The sequence below is a fragment of the Acartia tonsa genome, chromosome 5 (assembly GCF_053477335.1).
Source record: "Acartia tonsa isolate MP-2025a chromosome 5, ASM5347733v1, whole genome shotgun sequence".
NCBI classification, from domain to species: Eukaryota; Metazoa; Arthropoda; class Copepoda; order Calanoida; family Acartiidae; genus Acartia; species Acartia tonsa.
Window position 1 is genome coordinate 8,962,185 of NC_137264.1, and position 14,192 is coordinate 8,976,376.

The 14,192-nt window shown below is 34.2% G+C and overlaps 1 protein-coding gene across 1 annotated transcript; it reads left to right on the plus strand.

Annotated features, from left to right (window-relative positions):
- Positions 1 to 1,858: 1,858 nt before the first annotated feature.
- Positions 1,859 to 13,047, plus strand: LOC145319919 (uncharacterized). Its single transcript, XM_080162320.1, has 8 exons — positions 1,859 to 1,893; positions 2,321 to 2,373; positions 3,382 to 3,434; positions 4,268 to 4,306; positions 4,593 to 4,659; positions 7,790 to 7,864; positions 8,831 to 8,889; positions 12,941 to 13,047. Exons 1-8 carry the CDS (start codon positions 1,859 to 1,861, stop codon positions 13,004 to 13,006), a joined length of 447 nt encoding a protein of 148 aa, XP_080018446.1. The 3' UTR covers positions 13,007 to 13,047.
- Positions 13,048 to 14,192: the final 1,145 nt, after the last annotated feature.

A 14,192-nucleotide genomic window follows, 5' to 3' on the forward strand; every position in this document is an offset into this window, starting at 1 on the left:
TTTATACTTTTATGATTCATCATCTAATGTATTATAAATAATATAATAAATGCCCCATAGGTGGAGGTGGAGAGTAGGTTAGATATAACTAAATGTAATGAAAAGAAAGAAAATAATAGTAACTGGTTAAATTAACTTCCCGACTTTAGTGGCAAGAGAGTTCTTTAATGTAAATCATTAGTTGAGTAGCTGCGCTAGTTGGAAATAATTTATTCAGTAAGAAATGCTTTAATTAAGATATATTTCAATCTATACATGGAATTATAAAATTTACTTTGAATCATAAAATAGACAATTTCAATAATTTTAATGGATTTTTTTTCAAATTATAAAATAATTATCATTAGGTTAGAATTTTTAAACAGATATTAAACAAAAATCATGGAATGGACAAACGATCATTGTGAAATAAGTGTTTATGTTTTTTTTATAGCATGACTGGTAGATAGACGGACTAAACAATGTATATATTATATATGCAAATATCATAGGAATCTCTACAGAACATTTCAGATGCCTATCTTCAATAAAAGCATAACGTTACGTACTGACAGACGGACACAAAATTATAGAGAAGCTTTGCTGCTACTAAAGACAGATCATTATTTTATTTTAATACTAGCGGAAACGCCCCTAGAGGCTTCTAGTGGCACACTTTAAATGTTTTTTTTAAAAAATAATACGATACCTATCTATGTTGCGTTCAAGTCTCAACTATACCTAGCTATGTTGGGTTCAAGTCTCTATAATTTTGATTATTTTTGTGATTTCTGTTGGGAGGATGGTGGTACCCTCCACCAAAATAGTTATAAACCTTCCCGGGACCTTTGAAAAGCTACCCTGTTAAGGAGAACCTGATCGATTCAGCGGTTATCGAAATCCTTCGGTACAAATATACTTTATTACTTTATTATAAGGATTGATATTTTAAACTCAATGTACCTTTGTTTTATAAAAATACATAAAAATTTAAGAATTTAAACTGTTTCATTAAATATTTAGGATTAATGACAAACTAATTTTCATTGCATAGTACTGGTATTAATTTGTGTTAGTGTTGGTTTGACTGCAGTCACAACTGGACAAACAGAGGGTACAAATTAAAATGACAATGTCCAGCTTTTGGCCGCTCATATTTTTACTACCTCTCAGGAAAAACATTAGGACATTAATTAAATAATTGGGTTGTATTAAAACACGGATTACAACATCCATAAAATTGAAGCTCTGAAACGGTAGGACAAACGGACATTAACACTTGTATAGTGTCAGAACTGAATAATCAGAATAAAAACGTATAAGAGTCGAAGCAAAATTTAGGTAAATTTGTTGAAAAACTGCTTGATACAGGATAATGTTTATGAACATACTTACATTGTTAAGACTTGATTATAGAGATGCTTCGCTTTTAATATTGTACTTTATTTTTCCAGGAATTAGTATACCAAAAAATTAGATTAATCGGATAATAAGATCACATAAAAATTTGTTGTTTAAAAAGTAAAACATCAACATGTTTAAAATGGACATACGGATATTCTGGTAATGATTATAGCGTTGCTACGATTTATAATCCGTACCTAACTACTACAGGAATCACCATGCAAAGTTTGAAATCGATAGTAAAATTCTAACTTGCCTAAATTAACGAAAAAAGTTATCCGTTCCGGACGGACGGAACGGAAAATTAAAAAAAGTTCGCCTTTAAAAATAATTTTATTTGTTACAAAAAATGCAAAAAGGTGTTTCCCTATAGAATGCATCTTTTTGAAAATTACATTTTAAAGCTTATTTTAGGCTAGACTTTGAAATCCCAAAAGAGAAAGGGCCCTGTTAAAATAATCTTCAACTAACAATAATGATAACAGCTTACAAAGAACAAGTCTTATGGATGTTTAAACCTTAACAGTCGGGGGGGGGGGGGGGCGTGGAACGCCCCCCTCTTCGGTTTTTCTATCTCATTTTCTTTGTGTGAAAGATAAAGAGCCCAAACTGCGTGACTTTTTAAGTATGGGTATGACACAAGGAAGCGAAAATTGACTTGACTTATAAAAGGTCGGAAATTCATTATCAAACATGGGACTTGCACAAAAAAATAGCCCTCTAGCTCCAATAGGAACTGAGATAATAGGGGGAAGGGCGTTGAACGCCCTTCCCCCGACCGCTCCCCCCCCCCCCCCCCCAACCGATTAAGGTGCGGCAATGGGCCCGACTGTAAAGGGTTAATATAACTAACTCACACACACAAAGACAGACACCCTGTTAGTGTTATATTATAAAAGGATAACTTTACATCTCCCTAACTTGTTTTTAAATACAGTGTTTCTGGTATAGAAGTTATTGAATCAACTTATTTTGCTGTCGGATATCTTGAGGAATAAACACTATTATTTTAAAATGACAGAAATGTAATAGAATACGTGGATATTGTGAAGGGGAATTTTGTCGTCGATTTATTTTGCTAAATTGTCCTTATGTATTGGTCAATATGTTACTCCGATCCCCTCCCCCCTATTGGTGTATTACCCAGTTGGGAGAAACATTTGATCATGCAAAATCTCTTAGAAAATCTACGTATTCTATACGTTGTATGTATACTACGAAAAATTTGAATACACAAATCAGGCCAACTGTGGATTGTCGACATTGAATTGTCTTTATCTCCTTTATATCTAGCGGACACACTATTAGAGGCCTCTAGGGGCACAAATTTTAGGTGTAAAAATAATTTTCTTTCCAAATTTGGGGAGGGGTTTTGACCAACGTTCCTCCCCCCCTTTTTTGATTTTTGTTTTTAAAAAATATAATTATTTTGGAGGGGGGGGGGGGGAGTAATTTTTCTGAGGCCGATTTATCTTGAGTGGATGGTGGTAACCTCCCCCAAAAAAGTTAGATACTATCTCAGGACCTATGAGAAGCTTCCTTGTAAAGGAGAACCATATTGGTACAAACAGACAGAGAAATAGACAGACATCCTTTATTAAAAGCCGTATATATCAAACCCAATCATCCATTTTTTTTGAAAATAAAGGTTTCAGTGCTCGATATTTACTTTTTGGGAAACACATCAGCTGATTTATGCTGGGGGGACAAATACAATTGTCAATTGTCAAGAAGAAGTTTTAATAGTTATTTCTCGCATCGTATTATAAACATCTTTCCGCGGATATAGAATGTACAATTATAAGATTAAAACCAGTTTTTTAAGCCCCGAGGTGCCGAAGGCACGGGCTAAAAAACTGGTTTTAATCTTATGATTGTACATTTTTATATTCGTAGAAAGCTGGATATAATACGATGCTAGACATAGTTTTTTCGTATGGATGAGAACCGGTTCCTATATACCGGATTCGAATGAATACGAGAAAAAGTGTTCCATATAGTCAGAGAGCTATATTACATCAAGAATAAATTCTAAAGAAGCAATAAACCAGGTACGGCAAAACGACTGTTTATTACTGGTTACTTTTATTTCAATTCATATTCTATTATTTTTAGTAGCGGAGCTACTCTATAATTCACTTTTTCTGGCGGTCAGTCCGTAACGCTATGGGACAAACATGATTTTCTTGGCTCCTATAAAAGATAGACCGCTGAAATTTATAGTGAAGATTCCTATTACATACGCTCATCTAATCTGTACATTGTTTTTCCATCTGTCAGTCCATAACGGTGCTAGATCGATTCCTAGATTTTTACGTTTTCGTAATTTTCTCAACTTCTTTTCAAGATAGACGACTGATATTTTCAGGGATATAATAAATTCACATTCTACATATTTTCATTAAGATTTGTATATGAATTGGGGTGCCAGATCGATTCCTAGAATTTTAAGTTTTCATGAATTAGATAGACGAATGAAATTTTCAGGGATTGAATAAGTTTACAATCTACATATTTCCATTTTCCATCAAGTTTTATTCAGCTATACTTATTGGTCGTGGTACTAGATCAATTCCTAGTTTTTTGTGATTTTCTCGACTCCTGTTCAAGATAAACACGGCTGGATCAATTAAGTCAACATTCTACACATTTTCACTAAGATTTTATAAGGACTTGCTATTGGTTGGGGAGCTAGATCCTAGATTTTCACGTTTTTCTTGTAAGCTTAATGCTTCAAAAGACCATTATATATTTTAGAAGGTTTCGTGATTTATTCTATTTAATTATTTTTCATGACATACTGTATAAATGAGTTTTTGCAGATGTCTATCCATACTTTTTTAGTTTCGCTACGTATGGATGTTGTCATCCTTGTTTTTTTAAGGTTTACTGTGCTTCAAGATGCCTTGCGACAAGACAGCATGTAAGACATTGTAAATTATAAATAATCCTCTTGGAATCCAATCTTCATTTCAAAAATGAAAATCGCGCCAAAAAATATTTTACATCCCGTTAAATGATATGGTAAGGGTTTACATGCAACCCCCCCCCCCCTTTAAATTTTTCATGAGGGAGGTAGAGGGGGGAGGGTACACCGTTTTCTGTAAATATTTAGGTAAGTTTAATTTTGGACTCTCATAATAATCTCATTACTTTTGTATTTTTTATGTGAATTTTTCCTTTCTTCTATTAAATTGAACCTATTTTAGTTAAGTTTGAAGCAAACTTGTAATGCTTATCAATATAACAAAGACACGTACCAATGTGATCTTCTTGGTAATATTCTTTAGTTTTAACTTATAAGCTTTTCTATAATAAGGGTCGGTCCGTACGTCCGTAGCGGTTAGCTTTTTCCCATTAATATAGACATGTTAGAATTGTCCTATCGATTTCAAATTTTGCAGGATGATTCCTATAGTAGTTATGTCCCAGGTCCCTAAGGTTTGAGATCCCTTATAATTAAACATTCGATCCATTGTCCCCTTCCTTACTCCCTTGATTTTCCCAAAGCAAAGCTCTGTAACAAGGTCGTATTTTCTTAAACTGTGTTACTGTTGGTCCATTCAAAAGATTGATCCTCTAGACTTTCTATATTTATTGTATTGAGCTAAAAAGTGTAAATGTAAAATTCCAGGAGAGCAGCTACTCTACTAGTATATGTCATATGTAAATTATGTAATTACTGTAAAGCTTATAATGTTCTTTCTATATTATTAGTTTTTTAATCTATGCTATTTAGTGACTAAGACACCCCTGTCCTGGATAAAATTTTTATTTAAAAAAACATGCGCGTTCAGTTTTTTTCATTTCCTGATACATTTTTGTCCCCCGATTCCAAAAATATCTTTCCTGAAATCCTAGCTGTTCTATAAGATCTCCAAAAATGCAAATTAGTAATTACTGTTGTCACTGATTTTTCAATAATTTTTTTAATTACTAATACAAATTTTTGTTCAAAACATGTTTTAGTGAACAGTAAAAAGTGTCTAACACACCTTAGATTATACATTCCTTGAATGCCAACAAGATCTAACTGAATCAATAAAAATATACCTGCTGTTTTGACCGTTATTAACTGTTAAACATACATATTTGTTTTTAACCAGAAAAGACATTTAAGGAGCAGCTTTTCGGACATGAATAAGAAAAGCAAAGTTGTAGAACTGGCCAAGCCTAACAATAATTGTAAGAAGGGCATCTGCCTAAGACAAACTGTTGCAGCAGTGGCAGCAAATATCTGAATTAAAAATAGATAAAACAGCGCATAGCAACATTGTGCCCATCTTTTGACAAGAAGGACTCATATTAGGGGGACCTGAACATCAGACACAAAAATAAAACCAATGAAGACCTAACATAATTTAAGCCAAAAATTTGAACCTGCCAATGATGGTTTGCCAATAGTGATGGTTAGCGCACTACGCTGTTGTTGAGAGAAACCAATTTCAAGTCCCAGCATAGACTTTGCACTTCATTGACAAATGCTGCTGTAATTTGTCAGATTATGATCACACAACCATCCCAGAGATGCCCTAAGTTTCTAAGGAGGGAGATTGGTAGGAAGTTCTACATATCCAGCAGCTTTAACCATGCTTTTCCTTGTCTATGCCTCTTGTATGAGAGTGCCATTAATTAGTGTGGCTTGATGTGGAACACCTGCCAAAACTTTATGCCAGGGTGATGTAAAAATTGAGTAGCTTCCATGAGAAATTCGGGTCAGCTTGTAATGTAACATAGAATACAATCAGCTATGCGAGAAGCTTACCAATCTATGATTGGCCTAAGGGTTCTCACTTCCAGTCTCGGTGTGCATCTGAGTCCTATCTTCAGAGAATCAGGGCTACAACAACAACAACAGCCATATCAACCATTAAATGTCAGAACTTTCAGTTTTTCCCAAAACAACTTAAGTAACTTTTTTTTGTGCTTTAACAATAAATACAAAGTTGTAGAACTTGCAAGGCCTAACATTTACATTATTGGCATCTACCTTTGACACACTTTTCTGGACATTTTGAAGAAAACTGAAAATTGTGAAGTCTTTCCTGTCTAAAAATGGAGAACATCATTGAAATGTTTGGTTTTATTTACTTTCGACTCAAGACAATCTCTACTACTATTGCTGGCAGTGGTCTGTGAAAATTTGTGTATGCTGGATGGTCAGGTTGTTGTCTGGTCAATAGGTTTTGTTTAGATTTCATCATGCAATGTTCTTTGATTGGTAAAATTTTTGTTTCTTGATGTATATGTTGTTCTGAGCCATCTAAAGATTAACAGTAATGAGTTTGAGAGCTTCTGTGGTCTTTGTAACTTTTTCCAGCTGTTCTCTGAGATGACAGGACTCCATAAGGATATTCCAACACAATTCTGGCAATGGCCTGGTAGGTCATTGTCATGGTCTATTTGTCAAAGTTTCAATGATGTTCTCTATTCTTTTTTACAGGATGCATTATTATTAGTGTGGTCTGAACGAACTAACAAACCAATGCAATGAGGATAAAATTAGATGAAAATTTGAACCCACCAATCACTGTTTTGACCGTTATTCACTGTTAAACTCACAATTTCAGTTTTTCTCAGAAAAGTGTGTCCTAAATGGATGCCAATAATGTTTATTATTATTAGGCCTAGCAAGTTCTACAACTTTATATTTATTGGAAAAGCAATAAGTTGCTGTCTAAAAATGGGCACAATGTTGCTATGCGCTGTTTTATATATTTTTGATGCAGATAATCTCTACGACTGCTGCAACAGTGTATCTTACAACTGTTTTTAGGCGCTTGGCGAGTTCTACAACTTTGTTTTTCTTAGTCAAATCCGAAAAACTGCTCCTTCAATGTCTTTTCTAGTTAAAACCCAAATTGGCTCTGTTTAACAGTTAATAACAGTCATAACCGTTATTGATTCTGTTAGGTCTTGTTGGCATTCAAGGAATGTATATTCTAAGGTGTGTTAGACACTTTTTACTGTGCACTAAAACATGTTTTGAACAAAATTTGGTATTAGTTATTAAGAAAATTATTGAAAAATCAGTGACAAAAGTAATTTGCATTTTTGGAGATCTTATAGAACAGCTAGGATTTCGGGAAAGATATTTTTGGAATCGGGGGACAAAAATGTATCAGGAAATGAAAAAAACTGAATGCGCATGTTTTTTTAAATAAACATTTTATCCAGGACAGGGGTGAAGAGAATAGTAGCGTGCAATACTCTGTAGAATTATTATCAAGCTTCCAGTCAAATGCGCTTATTAAATATACCTGTTCTTAATGTTGACCTAATGCATAATAGAATTAAACGCATATTTAAAAACAGTTTGACATAATAAGTACATTTGACTGTCAATCTTTACGGAATTTTGCGAAAGTACAAAACTAATGTGCCATAATAAAAATGTACTGTTTAGTGATAAAAAGTCCTATAAAAGATGTTGACTCTGGGAATGGAATTAGAATCATGTTTGATAATCAAACTGTCAGAGGTAAATTTAATTTAACAACGATGACAACATCCATAAAATAAAATCTCTGAAATGGTAGGACTTACGAACATTAACACTTGCTGAGTGTCAGAACTGAATAATTAGAATATAAATGTTATATAAGTCAAATAAAATTGTAAGTTAATTTGTTGAAAACTGCTTAAATACAGGATAATGTTTAAGGACATACTTACATTTTTAGGAATTGATTATGGAGATGCTTCACCTATATTATTTTACTTAGTTGTCCTAGGAGTCAGTTTTTCAAAAATCAGAACAACCGGATTTTTATATTACATAAAAATTTGTTGTTAAAATAGTTAAAAATCAACGTGTTTAAAATAAATGTATGTACATTCTGGTAACAATTATAGAGTTGCTATGCTTTCTAAATTGTACCTTACTACTACAGGACTCACCATGCATAGTTAACAATTGATAGGACAATTCTAACATACCTAAATTTACGAAAAAAGCCATCAGTTCCAGACAGACGGATGGACGGAGTAAGAGGCGTTGTAGCTCAGTGGTGAGAGTACGAGTTCTAGTCCCAATGTGGCAACTCAAATTTCTCCGTTGAATACATTCACGCAACTTCCACAGGTTGTGTAAGAAGGGAAATTATTGAGTGGTTTGAACAATTTATAGTCAAATTCATAATATCTGTACAACCCATATCCCAAGCTCCTCTGCAGAAATCGTCATTTATTAATTTCGGACACCTGCCATACTATAGGACGATATAGTACAATTCCATAAGAAAAATATCTAAATATTCAAGTCTTAAAATTTAAGATTGTCCATATTAATCAATCTTTGCTTAATTAATTTTGGGATGTTTTTGTTAAATAATATTAGATAATAATAGCATTGTTACTCTTAAATTATTATTATTCGTTTGTCTGACCGTTCGATTTGTTGAGCTAAACATTTATAAATGTTGTCATCCTTGTTGTGTACTTTTAGTGATGAGACCAAAACTGAAACTTAATTGCAGGGCATTCTTTACTTTGGACGGACCAACGGTAAGCATTTAAATAATCCTTATATTAAAGTAACACAATGTCTATTTGTGTGTTTGTTTGTGAGTCTATCTGTCTGTTTATCCCAAAGGATCTTGCTAAACGCTGAACCGATATGTTTTCTTTCACAATATAGCTTCTCATAGGTCATGGAAAACTATTTTGTAGGAGGGTACAACAAGAATGTAAAAAATGTATATATACTTGCAGCTTGTAGCTTAAAACCTACACAAATATTAACAGGACTATTGTTCACTGTTTAATTTTAAGCATATTTTATATTTGTAGCATCACAATTGAAGCTTTTTGAAAATTTTGCTAATAAGCAAAAAAACTTGTACTTTTTACCGCTGATGCCTAATCAGTGGCGTGCAAAGCACTTTGTCTAGGGGGGGGCATTTTGAAGATTTTGTAAAATTTTGCCCCCCCCCTAAATCAAAGTGCCCCGGGGGGGCACTTTGCTTTAGGGGGGGGCATTTTGATTATATATACTAATTTTAAATAAGGGCGTTTTAAGGGGTGGAATTATATGATTAAGGGCCTTCTAGTTCTTATCCCTTCTTCCCCATCCCTTCCCCCATCCCTATTTCCCATTTATATTCCACTTCTCTTCCCCCCCATCTCTTCTCCCCCATCCCTTCTCCCCACCCTGCATTGACCGAAGGGAAGGGAGCTAGAAAGCATCTTCGAAAAAAAAGTACAGAAGATAATTTAAACTTCCCCCCCCCCCCCACCACAAAACAGTTTTTATGGGTGGAAGAGGATGTTATAAAATCTCAGCAGGAAGGATGAATAACCCCATTAAAAAATTTTTTTTTGGGGGGAGATAAAAACACTCATTTTGGAAATAATTTACCAAAAATTAACCTAATATGTAAAACTAATTTTAAATATTTCTTTATTGTATGACAACAAGGATGACAACATCTTTAAGTAGCAAAGCACAAAAAATCATTAATAAGAATACAAATAAGTAGATTTAAAGAGCATCTGTTGAAATAAATATATATTTTAGGTAGAAAAAGTCACAAATCCTTTTTCCTGTATGTTGTGTGATGACAGTCAAAGTAAATTACATACTGGATGCTCGAAACAGCGAGAATTTTTTTTTTTTTATATTATACACAAAAAAATTTATCATACCATAAAAACCAAAGATATAAAGAACTATGTAAAAAATAAAAAAAATTACTTGTGGAAAATATGGAAAACTTTGGGGTATAGTCTCTTTTGTGGCAACGCCTCTTAAGGGGCATTTCGTCATATTTTCATAGTAGCTTTTAATAGGTTAAGTTAGGTCAGGTGATATAGAGGCAATATCACAAAAGGGACTATACCCGAAATTTAAAAAATACAAAAATAGCCAAAAACGTCCTCAAAAGCAGTCTGACCTCCATTAATTTTTAATAGTTAATTATACTCCATAATGATGGGAATGTTAACACTAAGTTTTAGCCTTCTATCTTTAACCCTTAACAGTCGAGCCCCTTGCCGCACCTTAATCAGTCGGGGGGGGGGGGGGCGTTCAACGCCCCCCCATATTATCTCAGTTCCTATTAGAGCTAGAGGGCTAAAAAATTTTGTGCAAGTCCCCTGTGTTATGATGAATTTTCGACCTTTTATAAGTCTAAGTCAATTTTCGCTTCCTTCACCCTTTTATTTAACAACCTTTGTTTTTAGGTCCTTTTTTACTTAAAAATTTCAAACGGCTGTAATTTTTTTATTTTTGAAGCTAGAAGAACAATTTTTTTGCAGAAAATGTTTTTTTTTAAGTAAATTTTATATTTGAAATATCAAACATAAATTTCAGCGGCCGCAGCTGTATTTGGCAGCTGCCAGCCGCCGCAGTCGGCGGTCGGCGGAAAAACGGCGGCGGATCTTTATGAAATTTTAATACATTATCAAGACATGTAAGAAAAGCTTAAGTTTAAAATTTGAAGTCTCTAAGTCAAAAATTGCGGCCACAGGAGCCTTTAAAAGATTTCTGGAGACCTGGAGGATCAGGACCTGCAGGATCATACCTGGAACCTGAAATTGACTTAAACACCTGTATTTAAGATGAGGATGTACTACTAAAGGATATTTTAGTAATTTGGTAAGATAAAATGCTTTGTTTAAGTCAAAAAAAATATTTTTGCTCTTTACCTGGATTACCCTGCCAGGTTTGCTGGCATCCTGTGCCCGCCAGGATGGAGATTTTCAAAAAATTCCAACTCTCAGTTATGTGTCATACCCATACTTAAAAAGTCAAGCAGTTTGGGCTCTTTATCTTTCACACACAGAAAATGAGATAGAAAAAACCGGATGGGGGGGCGTTCAACGCCCCCCCCCCCCCCCCCGACCGTTAAGGGTTAATTGCAGTTGAAAAATTCACATTTCCCCCTTAGCATTACGTACCGACAGCCATAGTGAATTATAGAGAAGCTAAAAAGTTATATCAACATATCCTACCCTCTTTAAATGGCACTTAAAAACTCTGTTAATTTTTGATTAAGTGGTGTTTCCAAGGGTTTATAAAGGGTGGTGCGTGAAGCGCACCTAAAAATATTTACTCCCCCTTTGAACTAAAATCAATTAAAGACAACAAGAGTGGCGTATTTTATCAAGTTAGGAATATAGAGTGTAGTTAGTTTTAAGGGTTTTTAATGAAAATTGCCATAAAAAAAACATGTCTTTTTGTAAGGGTATGTACACAAAAAAAAATGATAAACTTATCCTGAAAATAAAATGACATCATATATAGATATTCATTTAGACAGACATACAGTGTTGAGAAAAAGGCTTAGATAAATATCAATGCTGTTTCTTTTTTATATAAAATAACTTTTTGATTAAATATTTGTTGTTTACACATGTTTTTATAGAAATAAAAACAAAATATATGCACAATGTGATAAAAAGCAGAAACCATTTGGAAGGGCGCGAAGCGCAAATTTTTTTCTTCAAATATGCAGGGAGGGAGGGGTTTTTGGGTTATTTATTACACTAGTCCCCAATATTTCATATAAAATTTTCTTATCTGTTGGCTCAACAACTTTAGGGACTTTAATGGAATTTTGATTGATTGGTTAATTAAGACGAGTTTCCATACATTTCATCCACTAATTGTAATCTATATAAGGGGTAATTTTGTGTATCATCATTGGGGATGTACAAAATTTTTTTGGTAAAAAGTTTATATTATACAAAATAAAATACTTTCTATTACCTGGTTTGTTAAGTTCAGTGAAAAAAGATTATAACCTAATTTCTACACTAATTTAAAAATTTGGTAAGGTTAAATGAATAGCAACTGTCTGTTTGGCGCGAAGCGCCAAAATTTTTTTTGTTGAGTATTTCTTGATCTTTTTTTTGGAAACTGGGATAGTTTTGCTTTTTGTAAGGTAGGGGGCAAAAAGGGGCATTTTTGTTGACCAGGGGGGGGCAAAATGGGGCATTTTTCAACATTTATGGGGGGGGGGGGGGCAGGGGGGGCGGTGGCTAGGGGGGGGGGGGGGGCGATTGCCCCAAATGCCCCCTTCGGTTCGCACGCCACTGGATGCCTTATTCTCCACTAATACTTAGGCCAGCTAACCAGAAACAGCTGTCTTCAGTGCTCGCCGCCACCAAATCTATGTATTTATGCCGCTCTCTCCGCTGTAAGCCTCTATGCGCCTCTATACGCTATGCCCTATGCTGCTAACGCAATACCCCCCGCCTCCATTCACATTCTGTACAAGGGGGAGGGGAGCATGCTTTGTAATGCAATGTTTGGCGGCGAGCAGCGGTGTACAGCGGCGAGAGCGGCAAAAATAGAAGCAAAATCTAAAAATCATTAAAGGAGCACAAATAAAGGGGCGGGAGGACCCAATTATTAGAGATCTTAGAACGTCATATAAAAAATTAAGGTTAATTAAAATTAAGGTTAGATTTTGAAAAAGCAAAATTTATTTTTGTCATAGACAGTCCTTTTAAGGGATGTAGTGACGGATGGACAGACAAACAAACATTGTTCTACTTTTGATTATATGATTCATAATATTTTTAAAAATAGGACTGCATACATTGTTTTCAGGGATTAATGGATTTATCAGGATATGAAAATAATATCAGGTTTTTTTTAAAAAACATATATTTCTAGCCAACTAATTGTTATACCAACAAAAAATATATTATATTTTAATGGACATATAGAATTTTTGGTAAGGTTTATGGAGTTTCAAGGCTGAAGGAACCATGTTCGATGAAACAGAGTAAAGTGCCTCAAAAAAATGACGTCATGCTATAAAAAGTACCAATGATAGGCAAGTATAAATGGTAATTGACCAAATGGTAAAATTTATACCGGCCTCTCACTGGTCACTTGCATTGTATGACGTCATTTTTTGGTGGCACTTTACGCTGTTTTAAGTTCGATGCTGGAAAAAACCAACCCTAAATAAAGAAAATCTGTTAAAATTACTTAGAAGTACATATAATATTTTAAAAATCAATAATGCTTTATTGCACATAAATTTGAAAATAAATCTGTGATTAATTATTAAAAAAGATAATTGACCAGCTACTTGTAAATAATTTAAATTTAACTTCTACAGTGCACTCAGTGCCAAGGAGCAAAGCTTTTCAAACAATAACAATTAATTGGGGTATAGTCCCTTTCGTGGCAACGCCCCTTAAGGAGCGATTCGTCGCATTTTTAAAACGGCTTTTGATAGGTTATTTTAGATTAGGTTAGGTTATATTGGGTTAGGTGATTGCCCCTCAGGATTAGGCAATTTGCCCCTCGCAGGGGCTAGAAATAGGAGAAAAGCTATTATGAAAATACGAAGAAACGCTCCTTAGGGGCGTTTCCACGAAAGGGACTATACCCATTTAATGGGTCTGTTTAGTTATCTTTTACTAATGACTATGCCCTTAGAGGCTCCTGCTGGGCACTGTAAAGAAGGAGGAGGGAGGAGGTAGACTGTCAACCCATCTATTTATATCTAAATTTCAAATAAAACAAGGATGACAACATCCATAAAAGCGAAGCTCTGAAATGGAAGGATAAACGAACATTAACACTTATAGAGTATCAAAACTGAATTATCAAAATATAAATGTACAAAAGTCGAAAAAAGTTAAGAATCAACATGTTTAAAATGGACGTAAGGAAATTCTGGTATTCATTTTAGAGTTGTTACGCTTTCGAAATCGTACCTAACTACTACAGGAATCACCATGCAAAGTTTGAAATTGTTAGGGCAATTCTAACATGCCTCAATTAACGATCAAGCTATTAGTTAGGGACGAACGGACGGACCGACCCTAATTATAGAAAATCCTCG

What these genes read in the sequence shown, in the direction of transcription:
- LOC145319919 (XM_080162320.1), top strand. Translation starts at nt 1,859, where the DNA reads ATGATAACAGCTTACAAAGAACAAGTCTTATGGAT. An exon ending in AAAGAACAAGTCTTATGGAT is followed by an intron (nt 1,894 to 2,320) that starts GTTTAAACCTTA and finishes TTTTAAATACAG; the next exon opens with TGTTTCTGGTATAGAAGTTA. An exon ending in GCCTTGCGACAAGACAGCAT is followed by an intron (nt 4,307 to 4,592) that starts GTAAGACATTGT and finishes AACCTATTTTAG; the next exon opens with TTAAGTTTGAAGCAAACTTG.